Genomic DNA, 23,822 nt, shown 5'->3' on the forward strand with positions numbered 1-23,822 from the left:
TAAACCTTCTGCAAAGTCATTATCCCTTAATGTATTTTGATATACAGTATTTGTTCATAATACTGCTGCTTAGGGAATACAGCTCACAGAATGGAGCAGCTGGGTATGGCCAGGGTCTATTTATTAAATCAAGGCATTGCTGCTCAGATTTTGTTTGCTTGTTTTTGGAGACATAGTGTTACCCCCAAAATGTTATTTGAGCCAAATTTCAGGATTATAACCCAGGAAGAGCATCTCTGCACAATTATAGAAGTTTTTTGAGACAGAGGGCTGTACATTAAGTGACGTATTATTGACAAGTTTACACAATCCAGATCTGAGCGGCATCGTGGTGGGTCATGTGACCCCTTACAAGATCAAGAAGGAGTTGTCTTGATGCAAGGAGAATGTTGCTCTTCATGGTTGAGTAGGCATTTCTGCCAATGGGGAAGGTCGGGCATGATGCAGATACACAGCGCACAGTAGTGGGAGGAGAGAAGGTCAAAGAGCAGAGAAAAACTTTTGTTTAAATTTTTCCTGTCTTGCCATAAAACATTTTTTTTTTTTTTGCCATATCGAGTGGCAGGCGGGATCCTAGTTCCCCGACCAGGGATCGAACCCGTGCCCCCTGCAGCGGGGGCACGCAGTCCTAACCACTGGACTGCCAGTAAAGTCCCAATAAAATATGAATTTTATTTCACACTGGGTTGGCCTCTTGGTGGGTACTGAGCCAAAAGACACAACCAAGCCAAAGAGCGGGAGAAGGAAGGATTTATTACTTGCAGCAAGGAAGGAGATCACTGGGGATCTTTCCCAAAGCAGTGTCTTCCTGAACAGCAAAACTGGGGAAGTTTTTAGCTAAGGGTACATGCATATTCATGAAGGGGCTTGGGAGGTCAACAGAGTCCAGGCTTAAGTTGACTTAAGTCACAAGGGTCAGAAGAGGTCAACCTCATCCTCCCTTAGGCTCCAGTTGATCTAGTGGTTGAGCACCCGAGGGCGTTTAAATTCTTCAAAACAGCTCAAGAAAGTGCTTCAGGCTAATCTTTACCATTGTTAACACAACTGGGAGTTTACACCTGATTTATTATCTTTGCTATTGTTACTTCTCTTGCCTGGTAAGTCTTTTGTTCTTTTGTTCCCTTAAGATTGTGACTGTTCTAGGGCAGGCAAGCATTGCGGCCAGGCTTGCATCACAAAATGGCTCAGGCCAAAAATGGCTTCTTACATTCTCTTTCTCTGAAGACGCTTTACCTTACCTGCTTACGAGAGGACAGGGGAAAGGAATCAGTAGAAGAATGGAAAGGTACGGCAGGGAGCCACAGACTCACAGGAAAACATGAAGGCTAGAGCTGGTTCCTTCTAAAAGTGGGATACACGGTTATCCTCTTTTCTTCGGGGGACACCTCTTTAACGAATGAGTGTAATCTGGCGGAATTGAGGAGTTTTAATTTCAGAGTGCTTGAGATTACGACATCGTCCTGTTTCGCAGGGGTTTGTTCAAGCCAGTGCGGCGAAATCTTCACTTGTGGGTCATCTGCCACTTGGTCTCAAGGAAGCAGCTGAATTAAATTCGTAACTTAGGCGAATTAAGGGCAAAGATGATGTCCTTAAGTCCCTCGCGGGCCATTTCCGAAATACATTAGCTATGAAAACACAGAACAACATCTATTACACGGGAAATAGGGAGATTCCGTGCCTCTGGCCCCTTTCTTTGGCAGGGACGTTGGTATTTCCTCAAAAGTCCCAAGTATCCAACCTCCACCCCCAGCAATAGGGCTAGGTTCACAGGCAACCAGTTTTTGAGGCAGCTGCCTCCCCTTTCTTTCCTCTTCGTGCTTCGTCGGTCACGGCTTTAAACAAAACGACTGTGCGTTTGAAATCACTCTGGCGCTTTGGCACAGCGCAGGAGGGGCAGCCAAGGGCACGGGTTCCGAGAACAGCAGTCAGTAGACAGAGATTCTGGCTTGAGAAAAACCAAAGGAACAGGGGTGAGAGGGAGGGAGAAGCAAAGCAGCTGAATGGGAGGTGCATTCTGGGAGTTGTAGTCCCCTTGGGGGCGGCCTCCTCAAGGCTCCACCGGGCTCTGCACTTCATCTCCCAGCAGCCCCCGCGACGCAGGGGCGGCGAGCGGTGGGGGCGCTGGGTGATGAGCTGCCGCAGGGGGAGAGGGCCTGGGGCGGGTAAGCGCCGCAGACGTCGCGGGGAGACGTTATCTGCTGTCCGTGGGGGCCGAGGGACCCTCGGGCGGGCGACGACGAGGGCCGGGTGGCCGCCACGCGTTCCAGTGCTCGCCCTCTGTCCCCTCCACGGGCGCGCGGCGTCCGCCATGGAAGCACATCCGGCTGCCGCCGGGGTCTCCGGGCGCCGCGTCCCCGGTTCCCCGGAGCGATGAGGCGGTAGGGGCGCCCCGCGTTCCGCCTCCCGCCCGCGCTCCTTCGGCCGGACCGACAAGGACTGTGGGTCGGCCGGCCGGCCGCGGTGCCGCCCCCGCGCCGCCCCGCCCCGCCTCGCCTCCTGGGGGCGCTGCCGGGCGTCCGCGGCTCATGCCGCCCCGGCGCCCTGCCGCGCCCGGCGCCGGCCGCTGAAGCCCCGGCCGCGCCGCCCGCCCGTCCGCCGGCCCGCCCGCGCCCACCGCCCAGCCGCCCGGAGCCGGCCGCCCTCCTGCCCCCAAGATGTGGCACAGCGTCGGGCTGACCCTGCTAGTGTTCGTGGCCACGCTGCTGATCGTGCTGCTGCTGATGGTGTGCGGTGAGTGCGGCGTCGCGCGGGGCAGTTAACACTCCGCGGTACGCACGCCGGCTCGATCGTCTGGTCGACTGGCTTGTTTTGTCTGGTTTAAAAGAAAAAAAGAAGGCCTGGGTGGGCAAGTGTCTTCAAATCATCTGTTTTTCACTTACCTCTCGGGAGTGAGCCCTGATCCACGACAGGCCCGCTGTCATCCAGGAGAGGGAAGAACAGCATCCAGGGCTGGGCATCTTGACTCGGGGTTAAAGCAGGTATTGCTTCACCGGCAGCGTCTTGATTGCCGTTCTTACCGCAGTCTGCTCAGATTTTAACCTTGGCCTGTATCCGAAGGTGAAGTGATTGATTACTCCTTTTTCTTTTTTGACACGTTCTGACTCTGATGACAAAGCGAGGTTTCATTACCTTCGTTTAACCAGGGGTAGGGACAGAGTTGGGTTTGAAGCACGCGTGAAATTTTTTGTTTACTTGGAGTTCAGGCTTAAACTAAATTCCGAGCAGAAATGTTGAGACGCGGCAGGACTTAGAAACACCGGCTATATTAAACTTCCAGGGTCAGGTAACCTAACTCTTAGGTCTGTAATAATGGTGCTGTTTTGTCTGGTGTGATTTTTTTTTTTTTCCTTCATGGAATGAGAGGACGTGAAACTTTTTTCTCAAGGTAATATTAGCGCAATTGTAGATTTTTTCTTTTTAACGCACAGTAACTGATAACCACAGCTCTCTTAGCCAAGTGGCTGAGCAGTTGTGAAAATTTGGGAATTGTTTAGAACCAGATGTCAGTGAGTATTTTTTGATAATTACGCTATTGAAGTAGGGGTTCAGGTTGATGCAGTAATTGGTCAGTATTCAAAATACTATAGGGCTTATTCATTGCATGATTAATGTACTAAATGCTCAGTATCAGCCATGTTTGGAGACACTCGTGCATATACATGTATAGACTTATATATTTGTATTTATACACTAGTATGTATATTTTTAATTTTCTTGCTTTTACTAAGGCACTGGAGTTAAAGCTTCTAACTTACAACCTTTCTTTTCTGATGATAAAACAATTGGAAAGCCTTTCTCAGTTTCCTGCTTGTGATGTCAGGATTTGGGGCTAATTGTATGTGTTTAAGATCCTTGAAGTAAGGAAAACCAGATCTATGTGATTTGTTTGGATGTGAGGAAGTAGGTAAGCATATGCTTTCTTTTCTGATTTGAAGATGCAAGCTACCTGGAGATAGGAATGTAACATGTAAACCATGTAACAACACCTTAGATAGAATATTTGCCAAACTTGCCTTTGGGGCCTCAAAATTCCTAATTGCTGCATACATTAGACTTGCTCTCTCCACTCCCAATAGGTATTTGACTTAAAGTTTACTCATTTTTCTAAAAGTACCCTGCCTTTGGTTTCTGAAAACATTATGGAATGAGAGGTGACCTGTGGTAAGTAAAAGAATGCCTTATTTTGATTGGAATGGTCAAGACTAATAGCTCTAAGAAGTAATCCAAGCACTTTTTTGTTGGGAGAGTGAATGATGTGGTAGCTTCATGTTTTGATTAGGAGGGGCCTGGGGCTTAGGAAGAGGAGGGAAGGATCCCACCAGATTTGAGAGAGAAACTAGGGTGTTGTATTAGTGTGCTAGGCCTGCCGTAACAATGTACTACAGACGTGAAACAGCAGAAATTTATTTCCTTGTAGCCTGGAGGCTAGAAGTTCAAGATCCTCGTGTCAGCAGGGTTGATTTCCTCTGAGGCTTCTCTCCTTGGCTTATAGATGGCGGTCTTCTCCCTGTGTCTTCACGGGGACTTTCATCTGTGTGTGTCCATGTCCTAATCTTATGTAATAAGGACACCAGTCATATTGGATTAGGGCCCCACCCTTATAAATTCATTTAACCTTAAATAACCTTTTAAAGGCCTTGTCTCCAAATATAGTCACATTGGGGATTAAAAATTGATGACACGGGTCTGCCCCAAGAAACTCATAACCTAGTTTATTTTAGAACTCTGACTGACTCTTTCACACAGTGAATTATGATTTTCAAATTTCAGGTTCCTTAGGGAGGTCTACCTTCTCCTGTCTCTGTTGATTGTACTTTCTTGCCTCTCATTCATTCTAAAAATATTTTCCACTCCCACTGTTCACTGAAACTGCCCTTGTCAAGATTCATAACAAATGGCCTCCGTATTACCAAGTCCATGGTCCCTTATGAGTTGTAACTGTATTGATACGTAACCTCTCATACTCATTCTATACAGGTGAGCATTCCTTCCATGAAGCGTTTCTCTTGGCTTTTGTACACTATACTTTCATGGTGTTCTTCCTACCATAGTGGTTAATTGTTTATCTTTTCCTGGCTTCTCATCCCCTAGAATTTAACTTTTTTTGATCATAATCTATGATAGGAAATAAATTTTCATTATTCCCAGTACATTCATAAGTATATACAGATAAATTACATATATCAATTAGTTATATCCACATCTATCTACCCATCATCTTTCTTGTTTCTGAAATAAAAATTTTACAGACTAGTACTTGCCATTACTCCATGAGATGCATGCTATTTTCTATTGTATTTTTATGTTACATTACGTTATAATACAAATATATAGTATTTCTATTTTTGCCTTCCTTCTGTTCTCTTACTCATCTTACCCAGTTCTAAAGATTTAAATAGTAACTATAACTGATGACTAAAATTAAATCTACAGCTCTTATTCCTCTCCTGCACCCCAGGTTCGTGCATCAAACTTTTATTCTCGATATCTCCACTTGAGGATATAACAACCATCTCAAACTAAACACATCTAAAACAGAACTTTTGATTTCTACCACCTGTTTCTCCCTCCCTGCTCACATGTTGTCAGCAGCCAAGGACTTGGGTGTCATCCTTGGTTTTGCCCTTTCCTTTCCTTATAAATATCAACTCCATCTGGAAGTCGTGTCAGTTTTGTCTCTTTTTTTCTTCTAGTTTTACTGAGATGTAATTGACATACAGCACTGTATAAATTTAAGGTGTATAACATAATAATTTGATTTATATACATCATGAAATGATTATCATAGTAAGTTTAGTGAACATCCATCATCTCATATAGATACAAAATTAAAGAAATAGAAAAAAAAATTTTTTTTTCCAGTGATGAGAACTCTCGGGACTTACTTTCTTAACAACTTTCACATAGAACACACAGCAGTGTTACTTATATTTATCTTGTTGTACATTACATCCCTAGTACTTACTTTTCTTATAACTGGACGTTTGTACCGTCATCCAATCCCACCCCTCCTCTATCAACCACAAATCTGATCTCATTTTCTGAGTTTGTTTGTTTTTAAGTATAATTGACCTACCACACTGTTAGTTCCTGTTATGGGACATAGTGGTTTGATATTTCTATACATTTCAAAGTGATTACCGTGAAAGTCTAGTTATGTCTGTCACCATACAAAGATATTACGTAAATATTTTTTAATAGATTTATTTTTGTTTATAGTTTTTTTATAGATTTTTATTTATTTATTTATTATTTTTGGCTGTGTTGGGTCTTCGTTGCATGCGGGCTTTCTCTAGTTGCGGCGAGCGAGGGCTACTCTTCTTTGTGGTGCACGGGCTTCTCATCACAGTGGCTTCTCTCGTTGCGGAGCACGGGCTCTAGGTGCACGGGCTTCAGTAGTTGTGGCACATGGGCTCAGTAGTTGTGGCTCACGGGCTCTAGAGCACAGGCTCAGTAGTTGTGGCGCACGGGCTTAGTTGCTCCGTGGCATGTGGTATCTTCCCAGACCAGGGCTCAAACCTGTGTCCCCTGCATTGGCAGGTGGATTCTTAACCACTGTGCCACCAGGGAAGCCCTATTTCATAAATCTTGATGTTATTCCCCACCCTGTACATGTCATACCTGTGACTCATTTATTTTGCAAATGAAGTTTGTACCTCTTAATCTCCCTTACATATTCCCTACCCTTCCCTCCCCCCCACCTCCTCCCCTATGGCAACCACCTGTTTATTTTCTGTATCTATGACTCTGTTTCTGTTTAGTTATGTTTGTTCATTTGTTTTGTTTTTTAAATTCCATGTGTAAGTGAAATCATGGAGTATTTTTCTTTCTCTTTCTGACTTACTGCACTTGCACAATACCCTCTAGATCCATCCAGGGTGTCGCAAATGGCAAGATTTCTCTTTTTTATGGCTGAGTAACATTCCATTGTGTACATACACTTCATTGTCTTTATCCATTTCCATTTGCGTGGAATACCTTTTTCCATCTCCTCAGTCTATGTTTGTCAGTTTTGTCTGTGATGGTTTGAATCGGCAGATGTGGAACACATGGGTACGGAGGGCTGACTGTATTTTATGTGTTTGTTTCTCCCAGTTAGGGCGTAAGCTCAGTGAAGGCAGGGACCTTCTTTGGCTTGTTCACTGCTCTATTCCTGGATCCTAGAGAGTAGAAGCATGTAGAAGGCCTTCATATATTTGAAGAAGAAATGAAGACAGATTCCTCAATATAAATTATTAAATTTCTATTACAAATACAGTCTTAAATGTGGTACAAACCAAGGTTGTCTCAAGGTGGATAACCCTTGTATTACTCAATAAAATACATTTAATGAACTGTTATGTTCAGGTGCTGTGATGGAGGTCATGAGTGTCCAAAAATTAATAAAGCATAATCCCTAGTATACTTTCTTAAATGTTTGGTAGAATTAATTTAGGCCAGGACTTTTGGGGAAAGCTTTTAACTGCAAATTCAGTATCTTTCATTTGGGCTAATATTGGGCTATTCCAGTTACTTGTGTCTTCTTGAGTGAGCTTTTGTAGTAGTTTGTGTCTTTCAAGCACTATGTCTATTTAATCTGAATTAATGTTCTCTCATTATCATTTAATATCTGTAGGATCTGTGGTGATGTCTTCTCTTTCATTCTTGATATTGTTTGTGTTCTTTTCTCTTGTTTATCAGTCTGGCTAGAGGTTTATAAATTTTATTGATCTTCTCAAAGAATCTGGTTTTTAGTTTTATTGATTTTTTTATTTCTTTACTTGTCCATATTTTAGTTCATTGGTTTATGCTTATATCTTTAGTTTCTTCTACTTATTTTGATTTTAGTTTGCACTTCTTCTAGTTTCTTATGGTGGAAGCTTAGATTATTGATTTTAGACCCCTCTTATTAAAAAAAATAGCTATTTAATGATATAAATTTCTTTCCAGGTATTACTTTTGATTTTTTTAAAAAAACTTTATTTGGTTCAAAATATTTTTTAGTTTCACTTGTGATTTCTCCTTTGAACCATGACTTATTTAGGACATTTTCCCCCCGTATATCATTTTATCATTTTCTAGTTTAATTTTGTTATGGTGAGAAAAGTGTATCAAGTTTAGGAAGGTTTACACTTAATGAGATGAAGTAATGGTCTGTTTTTGTGGATGTTCTGCCTATACTTGAAAAGAATGTTTATTCTGCTGTTATTGAGTGGAATGTTCTGTACATGTCAGGTCAACTTGGTTGATAACATTGTTCAATATCAATGTTGTCAATAACATTGTTCAGCAGTTCTTTTTATCAGCTACTCTGTTACATAGTAGAAATCTTAAGAGCTCTGAAATGGATCAGTTGGTGAAAGTCATTAACCCCTTAAATTTATGGTACTTTTGGTGTGTCTTGGGGGTTGGGGTTGGAGGATGGAAGTTGAATGGTTTGTTTGGAATACATTCTCTGTGCCAGATACTCTTCTAAGACATAGAGGACATAGTGGAAACCATAGATAAACCATAAATTTTCTTTCCTTAAGAAACTCATGTCTTGGGGGGATGACAGTTAGTTATTAATAATGACAGTGAAGGATGGAAGTGAGCATGAGATGCTAAAGCAGTCACCCAAGAGAGTACTATACTGAAGAGATAGTATAGTAGAAAGACGTAAGAATTATGTGTTCACGTTGCTTAAAAATCTCAGAGGCAGTGGTAGTAACCTCTTGTCTGTGGAGTTTGCCCTGGAGAGGAAGAGACTGGAGCCTAAGAGATTGTAACAATGGATAACATTTGATGAGTGTTTATTATATGCGGGCATTCTTTTTAGAATGTTACACACATTAATTCTTTTTATTACCGCATTGACTCTGAAAGTGGGTGCTGTTGTCTCTATTTTATAGATGAGGAAACTGAGGCACATAGAGGTTAACTTGCCCAAATTTCTTTTTTTTTTTTTTTTTTTTAATTTTTTTTTTTTTTAACTTTTGGGTTTTATTTATTTATTTATTTATTTATTTATTTATTTATGGCTGTGTTGGGTCTTCGTTTCTGTGCGAGGGCTTTCTCTAGTTGCGGCAAGCGGGGGCCACTCTTCATCGCGGTGCGCAGGCCTCTCATTATCGCGGCCTCTCTTGTTGCGGAGCACAGGCTCCAGACGCGCAGGCTCAGTAATTGTGGCTCACGGGCCCAGTTGCTCCGCGGCATGTGGGATCTTCCCAGACCAGGGCTCGAACCCGTGTCCCCTGCATTGGCAGGCAGATTCCCAACCACTGCGCCACCAGGGAAGCCCAACTTGCCCAAATTTCAACTGAGCTGTTGAGTTAGGATTCATGGCCAAGCAGTGTGGCTCCAGCGTGCCTCTGAGTTATAAGAAGTTGTGGTGGTAATCCAGTTGACAGATAATAAGGATTTGATGTAGGATAGAGAATGGCACTGGGAATATAATGAAGGAAACAGATAGGAGAGGGTTTATTAAGGTAGAATCTATAGCACTGAAGTAAAGCAGGGTAGGGCTGAAATACGCTCTTTCCCACCTGAGAGATGGGGAAAGGATACAATACCCATTACAGAAATGTGAAAATCAGAAGAAGGAGCTGTTGGATGAATATACTTTTTAAAGATGTCTTCAAGCCAGTGAGGTAGAGATTCCTTCCTGGGGTTTAAGAAAGGTAGAAAGTATGGATGAAAAATTTGGTCATCCTCTGTAATAGGGGTAATATTTGGATCTATGGGAGTGTTGTGATCACCAGAAGGAGAGGAAAATAAAAAGAGGAGAGGTTTTAAAGGGAACTTTAAATCTGTCTTCCATTTCCTGGGTAACAGGGTTTTGGGCGTGGAGGTATTTTGGTTCCACCGTTGTGTTGGGTCAGTGATGGTTTCTCCGGGGGCTTGTCTGCTGGGGCCGCCCAGTGTGTCTTTACAGAAGGATGTGCAGTAGAGGGAGCTTGGTGAGAAGGGTCGGGGAGTATGGTTCTGTTTTCACTTTGCCTGTGTCTTGGCCTTGGACATATTACCTTAGCAGCGAACCTTAGCTGCTTTCTGTGTAAACGGAAAATAAGGTTATAGGATTGAAAGTGGAAAAGAGCTTTATACAAATCAAGATCAGTATTAAGCCAGTCAGTTAACCACTTAGATATCATCATGAAGGTGGGATTAACTCCATGGAAAGAGTGATTCCACAAAGCTAAGAATTTTTTGTTCTACTGCACCTGGGCTTTTTGAACTCAAAAGATCTTGGGTAGGAAATCATATTCTCATTCCCTAATTAGTGTTTTGTGTTTTAGCCATACTTTCACTATGAAAATATGAGAAATTTGATACACTTATTGAATTCATTGCTGTTTTGCCGAGCTAGCCCTTTTCAATGGTTATGAGTCACTTTGAGCCTTTGATTTCTTATCTAGAAAATGGGGATAATGATTCCTAGTCTCACTAATTCAGAGGGCTAATGAGAGGATTAAATGAGATGTCGAATGTAAAGCACTTCATGAACTGAGAACTCTGTGATTACTCCTGTCCCCTGGGTTTGTGGTGTGTTGACAGTGATGGTCCATCGTTCAAGTTCATCTGCCATTGCTACCCTTCTGCTGCCAGCACATTTATCTTGCATAGAAAAACAATATACAGTGTGTTTCATGAGCTCCATCCTGTGAACTAATGCTTAGTTACTGGGACACACAAGTTGAGTGCTTATTTGCTTATCCCAGGACACACACCCTTTGTTGCCAGCCAGTTTTTCTGACTCACAGACTTGCCTTTTAAACTATGAAAAACTGCAATACTTGTTTTAATAATTAGTGTAAGTTTTTGACTAAGTACATATAATTGTGGACAGTCCTTCTCCCTGCCCCCTCCACCCCCTCCTTTCTGCTATTCCTCTGTCCCTCCCTCCCATTTTTCTCTTACAATCTCAGGACAAGGTACAAGACCCATGCTCCACAGAATAAGAGTAGGTAAGGAGTTTCTGGTGTCTGCATATCAGGTTTGGGTGGGAGGAATTGTAGGAGCTGTACTTTTATAGGCGGTCCTGTAGGCATGCAAGGTACAAGGGGTAAGTCCCTTTCAGTAAAAGGTAACCTGGGTGATAGTGGTTGTTCTTCCTCCTGTCCTGCTCTTCCCCAAAGATGCAAGCACCACCTGGGAGAAGTTAGTCACTAGGGCCCAGAGTCCAAATTAGGCTGGCCTATTCTTATGGTAAGTCAGAGTTATAAATCTGAACTGGTGGTTCTTTCCCTTGTGTCTGTGGTGCCTTTCCCCCTCCCAATACACACTTGTACACACATGTTCCTCTCTTATTTATTTGATGCTGTCTTACAACCAATAACATGTAGCTAGAGGATGATGCTTCATTTTGCATTATGTAACATTCCATGTGTTTTCTCAATCACTCATGGTGTACTAGAGAATGAACTCTGAATACATACATTGTTATTTATATTAAACTATTCGGTTAACCAGACACAGTTCAATACTACTTGGAGCAAAGATAGAATCATTCTTTATGTCCAACTTCTGACCTTCCATTGCATCATTCCTCACACATCCATTGTCCTCCTGCAGCATGGCCCACTCATCAGCAAAGCCTGGGCAGTGTCTTTATAGCTCCCCCTTACATATTCCCGTTGTCCCACTAGTAAACACGAATGAGCTTTTGTTGCCTTTTCTCAAGTGGGATCTTCTCAGATAGGCAGTCTGGTCAGGTGTTGATCCATCTCTTCCCTGCTCTTCCATTGCTTATCCTTTTCTCCTTTTCCTTGGCCACTTGCCGTAACTGATCTGCAGCAGCACTCATGTTTCTTCTTTACTTCATTTCTCTTTTCCAAACCTACATGTGCATCAGAATCATCTAGAGAGCTTAAAAAAGATGAGTAAGCACAACGCTGGAGATTGATTTGGAGTATGTGGGGTGAGTCGTTGGGAATCTGCAGCTTCTCACAGCTCCCTAGCAGAGCATAATGAGGAGCCAGTTGGAGTGATTCTCCTGGGAATGGCTGCAATGTGGTGATCACATATCTTTAACTAGGGTCATTCCATTGGACAATACATGCTGTTGAAATTGCTTTACATTTACATGTGTTCTTTTCCCTAAAAGGGAGAACGTGACTTCCAACCTCATCAGATCCTACCTCACTTCCACCCCAAGTAGTTCCTCTGCTCGAGGGGTTGAAGACCCCTTGCGTCGCGGACGTTCATCAGAGGTCAGATTGTGTTAAGGTTTTAAAGAAATCGAAGCAGGTCCCAAGCAGATCAAAGGTTTTGTTTAGCCTTCATCCAACAAAAGAATTGCCTGCCCAGCTCAGGGATGGTTTTTAGGGGGTGATCCTGAAGTAAAGACCATCCTCCGGGACCCTGTTGCCTAATAAATGTAGAGCGGACATCTTTATAGGAGCTCCTTCCCCGAGTTGTCCTGTCCGTTCCCTTCCAGCCTTGGAAATCACCCGCAGCTCTCAGGGCTAGGCCGCGCAGCCCTGTTCACAATACCTACCCAGGTAACGCACACTGGTCTTGGGCCTGACAGTTGACCCAAGCTGGGTCAGAGATTCTAGGCTGTTTTTTGAGGATAGCCAAGAAATCATAGAAAGCTGGGAAAAAGCAGCCATGTTCAAGGGAAGCCTAGAAGGACATGAGGCAAGGGTGTAGAGAAAACAGATAATGCTGGAGGATGACCTCAGTTCATGAGCGCCTTCCCCTAGATCTAGTCCCTCTACGTCCCTCTCACGGGCTCTATAAGCTGATAACAAATTCCCCCTTTTTTGGTTAAGCTTAGTTTTAGGACTTTTGTTACTTGAATTAAAAGCTGCTTTATTAAAATAACAGGAGGTGAACTATGTATTTATATGACTTTCGACTTTGTATTTTAAGATCAGTGCAAGTAAAATACTGTAGATGAATAATAGGGGTGAGGCCCTATTAATCACCTGCAGGGAATGTGACATACCAGATGTAAGTGGAAGGACAGTTTATGTTGAATAACAATTTGGCCTTGAAACGATACGTGCAAAACATTTCCTCACAGTACCTTTCCCAAAGTTAAAAAAAAAGTTAGCTATTTTTATTTTCATGTCTAATTAACGTAGCCGGTGACTATTAGCAGCTTTATCTGGCACTGCAGTACCTCTCTTAGTTTCTTCTTCGCTAAGTCACACTTTTCCTGGTATATACCTATTGGGGTTTTAATAATGGTTCTTTTTCCAAAATAAATGTCACATGTAGTTATTTTTCCGTTCACACTGCCTGGCGTTTTTAGTATCATCGTTTCTTCAGAGGATTAACACTCTTTGATGAGCGGTCTGTTGGGGAAGCTTGAGATCTTACCAGTTCCAAGTACCGTGAGATGGACATCCCCTCCCCCGTACCCTCCAACCATCTTCCCACGATTACAGCTGTGTAAGAACTTAGTCATTTTACTCGGGGAATAGCTTGTTGAACATCCCTGAATTTAGCGAATACCACTGCAGTTCTTACCACCACTACAATTTCCCTCTTAACTTTGCTCTCCCACCCTGTCATTACAGTAGCCATTGTGAACAACCCGGCACAGCGGATGTGTGTTGTTTTTGGCTGCTCAGCTAATGAGCTCCATATCTGTGTCGGGGGGAATTCTCTACCTCACGATTTTTTGTGGGAAGCAGTGTCACTACCCACAGGCTCCTCCACCCCCAGCCTTCACACACCTTACACGCAGGCACAATAGGGACAAATAAGCTTCTTTTCAAGTTTGCTTATCTGCAGATTTGGGGGTGGCAATGGAAGAGGTGTGAAGTCTGGTGGTTGAGCTGGTGCGGCGGGGAGGGAGCGGTGAGTGTGGGGCTGGTGGCTGTAACTTGCTGCTCCAGACTCTGGCGTCTCTCTGATTGGCTACCACATTCTGAATTTTGACTTCAGATTGAGTCCCCTGCATTGTTCGATCACTGGCAGTGATTTAAAAGAAAATCTTTTTTTGGGTTTGTTTTATTAAAACTGAGAAAGACAGAGTTCGTGATCTAACTGAATGCTCTTATTTATATCTCCCCAAACTGACTGTTGAAGCAGTCTTCAGTTCCTTATTTTGTCGATTTCTGTGCTGGGAGACTTTACTTTCTCTTAACCACCCCAAGGGCAAGAGTATTTTATGGTGGGAACCCCACTGGTGACAGCCCTTCACCATAGTCTCTTTTCAGTCGGAAGAGTTCCAGTAACCTCCCTTTACTTTTCTAAATTTATGGTCATTTTATACCTAGTAGCCGCTGTTGGTATCTTTGATCTTTATGAGGTCAAGACTATCATCATCTTTGAGCTTGCTTATAATTTCCCTGATGGTAAATGCACGTGCATTATCTTTATTTAGCACAGTACCTTGGGAAAAAGAGGTTTTTTTAACTTTTAGGTTGGGTTCTCAAAACTAACCTAAGAGGAGTTTTCCTTAGTATCTTTAAAATCAACTGGACTTATTAATTTAGGCCAATTAATGGTATTGGGGTATTTAAAACATAAACGTCTACAGAGTAGTTACGATTTACTTAGTTTCTGACTTGTTTTTCTCCTGATTTTTCTGATTAGCAAAACCATGTATGTCCACTCTGGAAAACTTTTGATATGTACAGAGAAATATTATTAAAAAATGTAGGTCCCCACATTGACCTACAGATTTAATACAATCCCTATAAAAATTCTTGCTGCCTTTTTTTTTTTTTTTTCAGAAATTGACAAGATAATTCTAAAATGCACATGGAAATGCAAGGGACTTTAGCCAAAACAGTCTTGAAAAGAACAAAGTTGGTAAACTTACACTCTTGATTTTAAAACAATACAAAGCTACTGTAATCAAGATAATGTGGTATGGCATAAGGATAGACAGATCAATGGAATAGAAATAAACTAACATTTATGATCATTTGATTTTTGACCAAGACAATTTAATGGAGGGAAGAACCGTCTTTTCAACAAATAGTTCTGGAACAGCTTGGTATCCACATGCAAAAGGATTAATTTGGATCTCTCTCTCACACCAAAGTTAACTAAAATCAATCAAAGACCTAGTGTAAGAGCTAAAACTAAAACTCTTAGAAGCGTGCATAGGCATAAATCTTCATAATTTTGGGTTAGTCTCCAGTTCCCTAGATACGACACCAAAAGCACAAGCAACCAAAGAAAACAAGATAAATTGGATTTCCTCAAAGAATAAATGATAAATTAGGCTCCATCACAATTAAAAACTATTGTACTTCAAAGAATATTATCAAGACAGTGAGAAGACAGAACGGGGAAAAAAATGTTTTGGAGATCATATATCTGATAAGCGCCTGGTATCAAGAATATATAAAGAACTCTTACAACTTAATAAAGAGACAAACAACCTGATTAAAAAGTAGGCAGAGGAATTTAATAAACATTTCTCCAAAGAAGATTTACAAATCGCCAATAAAAAGAAAATGATGTTTAACATATTTAGTCATTAGGGAAATGCCATAATAAAAGCCACAATGATAAACCGCTTCACACCCACTAGGATGACTATAATAAAAAAGGCGGACAATAAAAAGTCTTGGTGAGGATGTAGAAAAATTGAGAACCTCTTACAATGCTGATGGGAGTGTAAAATGGCACAGCTGCTTTGGACAAGACTAGCAATTTCACAAATGGTTAAGCATAAGTTACCATATGACGCAGCAATTCTACCCCTAGGTATAGTGGACCATTGAACAACACGGGTTTGAACTGCGTGGGTCCACTTAACATGCAGATTTCTTTCAATAAATACACACTGCAGTCCCCTACATGATATGAGGTTGAATCCTTGGATGTGGAACCGTGGATATGGAGGGCGGATCGTAAAGTTTCTGGTGGATTTTCAACTGTGGGGAGGGTATAACCCCTGTCTTGTTCGAGCGTCAGTTGTATACCCAAGAGAAATGAAAACACGTCAGTGCAAAAACTTGTGCAGTTGGTCATTGCAGCCAAAAAGTGGAAACTGCCCGGGTCTGTTAATTGGTAAATGGTTAAAACTAAATGTGATGTGTCTTTACAATGGAATATTATTCAACAATAAAAAGGAATAATGTGATACATGCAACAACATGTTTGATGAACCTTGAAAATATACGCTTAGTGTAAGAAGCCAGGCACACGAGACCACATACTGTGATTCCTGCTGTATGCCATGCGCAGAATACACAAATCCACAGACAGAAGAGTACATTAATGGTTCCCAGGGGCTGGGGAGGGAGGAACTGGGGAAGGGACTGCTGCTAATGAGTGTGGGGTTTCTTTGGGTGTCGATGAAAATGTTTTGGAGTTTGATAATGGTGATGGTGGCACAACCTTGTTAATATGCTAAAAACCATTGAATTGGACATTTTAAAATGGTGAATTTTATGATAGGTGAATTGTATGTCAATAAAAAAAGGTAATTAGTCAACAGCAAAGGAGAAGTCACCTCAGATCCCACTGCCCGGGGACAGCCACAGCTCCTGTCGATTGAGTAGTTTACCAAATGTGGACTCAGTGCCAGGCACCTAAGCCCTTTATTTATTTATTCCTCACAGTGGCTTTATCAGTCTTCTGTCAGGCCTGAGCCTCCTGACCCCTCCAGAGCTCTTTCCTCTACCTCGCTGCTGTGCCTATTTTTAGAAAGAATTTTGAGTGAACAGAGAGCTTGCTAATTAGGAGTATCGTTAAAATACTATTTTATAGAGTTAGGTGCTTTCCTCACACAGTTGACTAAAATATATTTGTGGTGTGGTTCATTTAGCACTCAGCACTCAAGCTTAAAGGAAAGCAAAAACCTGAGAAAAGGGTTAAATCTCTGAAGTTAGTTTTTTAGTACCAAGGATTTTATGTTCATCTTTCCCCCCAGAGATTATAAGAAAGAAACAAGTAAAATTAGAAACTTCCTTAAGTGGCCATTCATCTCGGCCTTTGTAATGCTGGGGTAGAAAAGCTGGTTGGATTTTGTTTCCATAAATGCTAGTCATCAGAATATGCTATGGTCCGTTGCTTTTCTATGAAACTAGAGAGTTTTAAAGTAGAAGGCATCGAGAAAACATGCTAGCATGGAAAACTGTTAGCAGTGGTTAGTTTTGTTTATGAAATACTCTTTAACATTTAACATAGAGCAACTAGTCATGGGTTCAGGAGTTTCAGCTCCTGTGTTCTCCTTTATTGACTGTTTGTTCTGTATTAGTGGACGTCTAAAAGTTAAAACTCCTTGCAAAAACAAGCAAAACTTGGTTAGTAATTTTTTTTTTTTTAGGAGAGTTATTCAGACTTTTTAATGGCTTTGACATGAAAACACTGTATTTTTTAAAATCTTGAATTTAAGATACTGGTGCTCTGGCTTTTCATCTTTCATTGTGTAATTAAAGAAAATTTATTAATTTTCTGTGAAAGTTTATTATTTCTAGAAACTTACTGAATAGTTTGGTCCTAAGAAGTTTTTACGAAAGTGCAGGTGATTTAGTAAATCCTGCCATTTACTGTCTTGCTTTCTGATTGAAGCAAACTTGTGTTTAGTAAATAATGGCATTGAGGTGTGAACGTCCAGGTAAATAGCGAGGGGTATTCTTTCTTCCCCAGAAAAATGCTCTCAAAAACTTGAGTTTAGTACAATAAACACTCTACTTAGATATCATAATCTCATTATAAATTTGATGTAGATGGACCAAGCTTGGATTCTCAATTCCGTAAGGCAGAAACTGTTTTTGCCATTCTGTAGAATCCCAGAGTTTATATTTATGCCATGTCCATAGTAAATGCTTGATAAATGTTTGTTATATAAATTGTAATCACATATACATTTAAATTACACATACTGTTTCGTGACACACACACCCCACACATAATTAACTGAAATGTTCCCAACTGATAATACTGTGTGTCATAATTTCTCTTAATGTTTTTCTCTCTCTTTAGGTTGGTATTTTGTTTGGCATCTTTTTTTATCAAAATTCAAGTTTCTTCGGGAACTGGTGGGAGACACAGGATCTCAGGAGGGAGATCATGAACCTTCAGGGTCTGAAACAGAGGAAGACGCTTCATCATCTCCACACAGGATCAGATCTGCTCGCCAGAGGAGGGCACCTGTTGATGAAGGCCACTGACCTGAGCCGTGGTCCCCTGATAGCGAATGACGAAGGACACTGGGAGTCTCTCTCTGTAATGACTTGGCTTTGCAATCTGCTAGAAGATTGAAGAACATTCATTCTTGGATCTTAAATCCAATTCAAAAAAAGATTTACATGTAAGCCATATGAAAATAAAGGGAATTACAACCAAATCGGACCATTGCAGATTTCATCGTAAAGATAATTTTTGCTTATATACTTCTACATATATACTTATTCTTTGACTCTTGGGCTTATTTTCTTGCACTGGTGTTAATCTGGTAAATATTACAGGCTTGAAAAACCATATTTTATTAATATTAGTTCTATGTTGTACTTTTTTTCCCTCCACATTATACCTTGTCTGAAATTGGGATGCATTTTACGATTACTGTCAACCAGGCAATAGTCATGATGCAATTATCCTCGCCTGTGCCTGTGTGGACTTAAGGTTTGTCCTGTTGTTGGTATCAAATGTGTCAGGTTTAATTGGCTTTTAAAAATGTCTTCAAAAAGATTACACTATAATTCAGCATTGAAACGAAAAGTTATCGTGTATGCAGAAAAGCATGGAAACAGAGCAGCAGGGCGTACGTTCGATATTAGCGAAGCAAATATCCGTCGCTGGAGGAATGACCGAAATTCCATATTTTCTTGTAAAGCAACAACAAAATGCTTTACGGGACCTAAGAAAGGAAGATACCCACAAGTAGACGAAGCTGTGCTACATTTTGTCTGTGAGACAAGTGCAAAAGGACTGCCTGTCACACACCAGGTGATGCAGCTGAAGGCAGGAGAAATTGCCAAAACCCTTGGAATAGACGAAACAAAATTCAAAGCAACAAGAGGCTGGTGTGATCGATTCATGTATTGAGCAGGACTGTCGTTAAGGCGTCAAACATCGTTTTGTCCAGAGCTTCCTCCTGATATTAAACCGCAGGCAGTGCTGGAGTGCTGTTTTAAGAGATGCTGCATTGCCGGCGCTCTTGATGATGCCAAGGGTGCTGTGGTCTGGGAGAATGCAGACACCGATGGCTGTGATTTGAGTGATTCAGAGGAGTTAGACTCAGACTATGAAGTTATAGTCATAACTTAACCAACTTATTTCATCATACACTTTCTTTACGTATGCACAAGATTGACGCGATAAAGATCTGTTTAACTCTAAAAGCTGTTTGAGTAAATTTAAAAAGTAGACGTTCTACAGGATACAGAAGCATTGTGTCATAGTTTAATTGCCTATGTGTTTTCTTAGAGATACATGTGGTGCGTCTTACAATTGATGGCATCTTAGGTTAGGAAAAAAAATAGTCTGTAAATTTATTTTTCTTTCTAGGATAGCAATTATTTATTGGGGACCTTAATTCTGACTCTTAGAATGTTGTTAAAATAGTTATCCTCTATGAGATACATTTTGGAGCGCCCTATTCAAGATTTTAGAGTAGTAACTTGGGAATCTAGGCCCTATCCTCTACTTTAGGAAGAGTAGGATTAGTTACTCCTTTTGTATGGGAGGACTTCATGCTCAAGGCATGTGTTGTGGAGAAAATACTTCTTCACAAACAGCAATTCGGTGACAAGACCTCAGAGGTACTGGGTATTGAGGAAAAAATAGAGAGTGGGTGAAAATGCCTGCTTTACTGTAAAATGATTCTTGCCAGGTTCCCATGTTTGTCTTCACTGAACTTTGGACTGCGTGTTTCCTGGGGAAGAGAGATATGGATTAAAGAACCTTCCCGCGTTGCCTGCTTTATACAAGAATGAAGTGCGAAGCCAAGTTATTTTATTAATCCAAGTTCTTTTTACGTTTTAAACCTTTGTTTCTCAAGAACTAGTCATTACAGAATATCACCTCTATTTTATGATGGTGTGTGATTTTGTTTGATACCTCATACTTCATGCTGATAGTTCTGTTTGTTTATTAACAGTTCATCTGCTCTGCCCTAAGGCGATGAACACCTCTGCTGTCATTGTAGCCCTTTGGATGTACTAAAAGGGAATTTACAGAGTATAACTTTACTTTTAAATATTTGCTAAGGAGAGGTCCCCAGCAGCTGAGAGTGGGGCAGTCTTTGTCTTTATTTCCTTAGTGGATGCGATTTTCTATTTTTATGTGACTATATTGATTAACAAAAACAGTGACACAAGTTTCAAGCATTAATTTTAATGCTTCATACTAGCTAAATATCACATTAAAATACTCATCAGTTAGAAAGAACTTTAATGCTTCTTGGTGCTGGGAGGATATTTGAATTAGGTCTTTTGCAGTCTGATATTTGGAGCTGTGGATTCCGCTTTGTAGTGGGTACCTTAGGTTTAGGTGATAGTTGCTGACACACTAAGTAGCTGGTAAGCTTCCTCTTGTGTCAGTATTAAGAATGATGGCTGATATAACCCCTAAAATCTGCAAGGGTCATCCACAAATTAATCCCTGAAAGATGTACATGTTGGTATTATTTATTAATATTTATGCTTTTATGGGTGTCTTTTTAAAATAGAATTGTATGAAATGTTCTGCTTAACTTGCTTGGGAAATATAACCAAAGCATATTAATAGCTCACACTCTACCATGTTTTAACTCTTAGGAAAGTGAAATCACTGCTGCCAATATGAGAATTCTACAAACGAATTCCTTTGTTTAAAACGTTTTTTCCCCCTGCACTCCTCTTCCCCCAGTACACTCACCATAGTACATGTTTCTAAGGCCACTGAGAGAGGCAGGAGAAATAGTTGTTAACACAGAATTATTTGTGTGATATAGTGTTTTTGTTCTTTTTCCTGTTTCAGTGCTTTTGTAGCTGAACTTACAGAACTCATCGTAAGTGCATTTTCAGTTTCTTAGTAGGAGACGGAGTAGCCTGTGGTCAGTTTTAAAGTTTAGAGGGTCCTGAGCATTAAAAACACAAGTGTTAGTCTTGTTTGAATTCTCACGGACAGTGATGGTGAGCAAGGACGTCATTGTTTGAGGATTAATTCTAAAATGAGGATTCTGGTGGGTGCTTTTCCTTCCCAACCAACCATTTCCAAATCTTTTTCTTCTTTTGCTTCTGAAACTTTGTGAAAATTGCCTGTATCAAATTTATTGGTAGCATGGCTCTGATTTCAAGGCCAAAAAACGCTAAGTATTTGTGTGACACTGTTAAATAATATTTTTAATATTTACATAAAGCTAAAAATAGAATTCATCCAGTGGATTTTTGTAGTGATGTTTTCATGGTGGAAACATAAATGCGTCGTTTTGTGGTGGATAGCCAATTTATAGACATGCTGACCTATTTCTTCAGATGTTATCAGATTTAAAAACAACTTCGAACTGTTATTTTGCTGAAAGTTGGGAATATGTTAAGTAACGGATTCACAAAATAGGGCATTTTAAACCAAACTCTGTTGCAAGGTTTGAAAGTAGTGCATTTTTACTTTTAAGAGCAACAGTTTTTGAAATTATTTTAAGTCAACAATGCAGTATTTTTTAAAGTCAGTTTTTCTTAAAAGGTATGTTTTAATGTAACATGTAACCAGTGTAACTTTAGCTTTTGACTGGTAAACTTCAAGTGCTTTTATATTTCAGGTTGACTTTAAAAAGCCAATGAGCAGTACTCAGAGGTTATGGATTCTTAAGCAATTAATGAAATAATATTTTGTTATGGAGTCTAGAATTAAAGCACCTTGTATTGTCTGCTTTTAAAGTATTCTATAGTTTTTAACTTAAAGCATAAAGAGTAACATTTTATCTTATATTAATTTAAAAAGTTACATTTTCCATTTGTTAATATACATGTGTCGCCTGTTTTATGACCAGTGTTTACCCCTCTAAGTCAGTTCTATGCATAACCATTCACCAAATACTGCTGCTCTGGTTTCTTAGACGAAACATTCTGTGCTATGCTATGATGTATTGTCATCTTGCTGCTTGACAGATAGGTTTATAAGGAATTAGAACTGTGTGTGTTAATAGTACCTTTGTATAACGAGATGTAAAATTAGAGATGAGGATTCTGTGTAAACGATTATTCACTGTTTTAAAACTGGTCAACACTATAAAGCTTCTGTGGTTTGTGTGATGCTTCACTTTACACAGAATAAATTAAAATGAAAACAAAAGTTGTGTTTGTTTCATTGATAAAGAATAAGAAGTGTGAAGGGTACCTTGGACATGAGGGATTGGAAACCAGCCATTTTTACCAGTGGTTCCCCCTTCACCTCATTTGTCAAACTCTAAACATCTGTAAGAATTAAGACAACATCTCAGTAGTATTCCTAGTGCCATGAAAGTAATTGACTTGGAACCTAAGGGCACATAGCATTAGAGCTAATTTACACTTCATGTTTAGCCTTTTTTCTTCTCATGCTTTATCCAGTACCTTCAAGATTGTTTTGCAAATCTGTTTACCATAGGTCATGTCTCACATTTTGTTAGTATTAACCACCAGGAAGACTGAGTGAGGGAACGGACCAAAGCCAAGTGAAAAGATGGAGGGATGCCTTGGAACCCATTTGCAATAGGAAACCATGAATTTCAGTGGCTGAGTGCCAAGTCCTGATTTTTCTTCAGCAGTGCTCGGCTGCCAAGAATGTAGAATGGAAAAAGTGGACTGTGTCAGGGTCAGGCTTTGTCAGGTAGGAGTGTCCAAAGGGCACAGTCACTTGAGATTGCTGGAGACTGGCTGTGGGGTTTGCGCTGGGTTGCAAGAGAAGTCGGATCAGTAAGGCACTGATAAATGGGGCTAACGGGAAGGGATAGAGATTGAAGATAATAAAATGCATGTGACATATGTATATAGTGGATAGAATAGGAAGTTCGGGGTGGAGACTAGGATTTTAGAGGTGAAGCAACCATAGCAAAGGGGAATCTGAGAACGTGACACGTTCTAGAGTGTCATGCGGGCTGTCAGCGTGGCCACTCATAGTTCTGCATCATGGCTGGAGTTGGGATGGAGAAGATGACCATGACCTGGGGACCAGGTCAGGGACTTGGAAGACTGATCTTAAGGTCTGGGATGTCAGGTGGCCCTTAAAAGGAGGAAGGAGTTTCCTGAAAATGAAAGAGGAGCTGTGAGAACGCTTTCTCTTCATGCTGGCCCCCGGCAACTCTCCAAGCCAGGACATGATTGTTACATTACAATTAAGTACTTTGGTTATAAAAATGATGCTGTTTATGGAGAACTTTGCTGGGGCTGGGGGAGGAGAAAGGAGTTGAGGACAACAAAAGCTTCTCTAAGAATCTTAGGGAGGAGTAGGAGTTTTCCAGGGTTCTGGACAGGAGAAAGGGCAGGTGCCAAGTCAGAGTTGAGGGAAGATGCCTTGTTTGGAGAACCGTAGATAGTTGATTATTCCTGGAATGGAGAGTGATTATGGGGTGCAACGTTTTGAAACTGGAGAAGTAGGAAAGATCTAGGTCATCAAAGACCTTGTATGCAATGTCAATGGCTTTGTTTAACGTACTAAGTGGCTGTTCTTGCAGGCACCTGGACAAAGTACAGATGGCTTAGGAAGCTCATGCTGACTGCACCGAGGAGGTCTCCTTTGGAGACACAATGGAAACAGGGTGATAGAAAGCTAGCGGCAGGCTTGAAAGGAGTGACGGCCATGGGAAGTTTGAGGACATGAAGAATCCACAGGGCTTGAGACTGGGTTGTGAAGGCAAGTGACAGAGAAGTGAAGGATGATTTCAACATTTGAGATGGACAACGTTGAGGGATGTGTATAGAAGTAGGCTTGAGGTTGGTCAAAGGGACATGGAAGATGAGAGTCCAGTTTGGGGCATACATATT

The 23,822-nt window shown here is 41.0% G+C and overlaps 1 protein-coding gene across 1 annotated transcript; it reads left to right on the top strand.

Annotated features, from left to right (window-relative positions):
- Nucleotides 1-2,600: 2,600 nt before the first annotated feature.
- SMIM13 (small integral membrane protein 13) lies at nucleotides 2,601-22,108 on the top strand. The gene is made up of 2 exons (XM_059940645.1): nucleotides 2,601-2,730; nucleotides 17,860-22,108. The coding sequence occupies exons 1-2, from the start codon at nucleotides 2,655-2,657 to the stop codon at nucleotides 18,045-18,047; spliced, it is 264 nt and encodes an 87-aa protein (XP_059796628.1). The 5' UTR covers nucleotides 2,601-2,654; the 3' UTR covers nucleotides 18,048-22,108.
- The last annotated feature ends 1,714 nt before the right edge of the window (nucleotides 22,109-23,822 follow it).

This window comes from Balaenoptera ricei, chromosome 11 (assembly GCF_028023285.1).
Source record: "Balaenoptera ricei isolate mBalRic1 chromosome 11, mBalRic1.hap2, whole genome shotgun sequence".
NCBI lineage: Eukaryota > Metazoa > Chordata > Mammalia > Artiodactyla > Balaenopteridae > Balaenoptera > Balaenoptera ricei.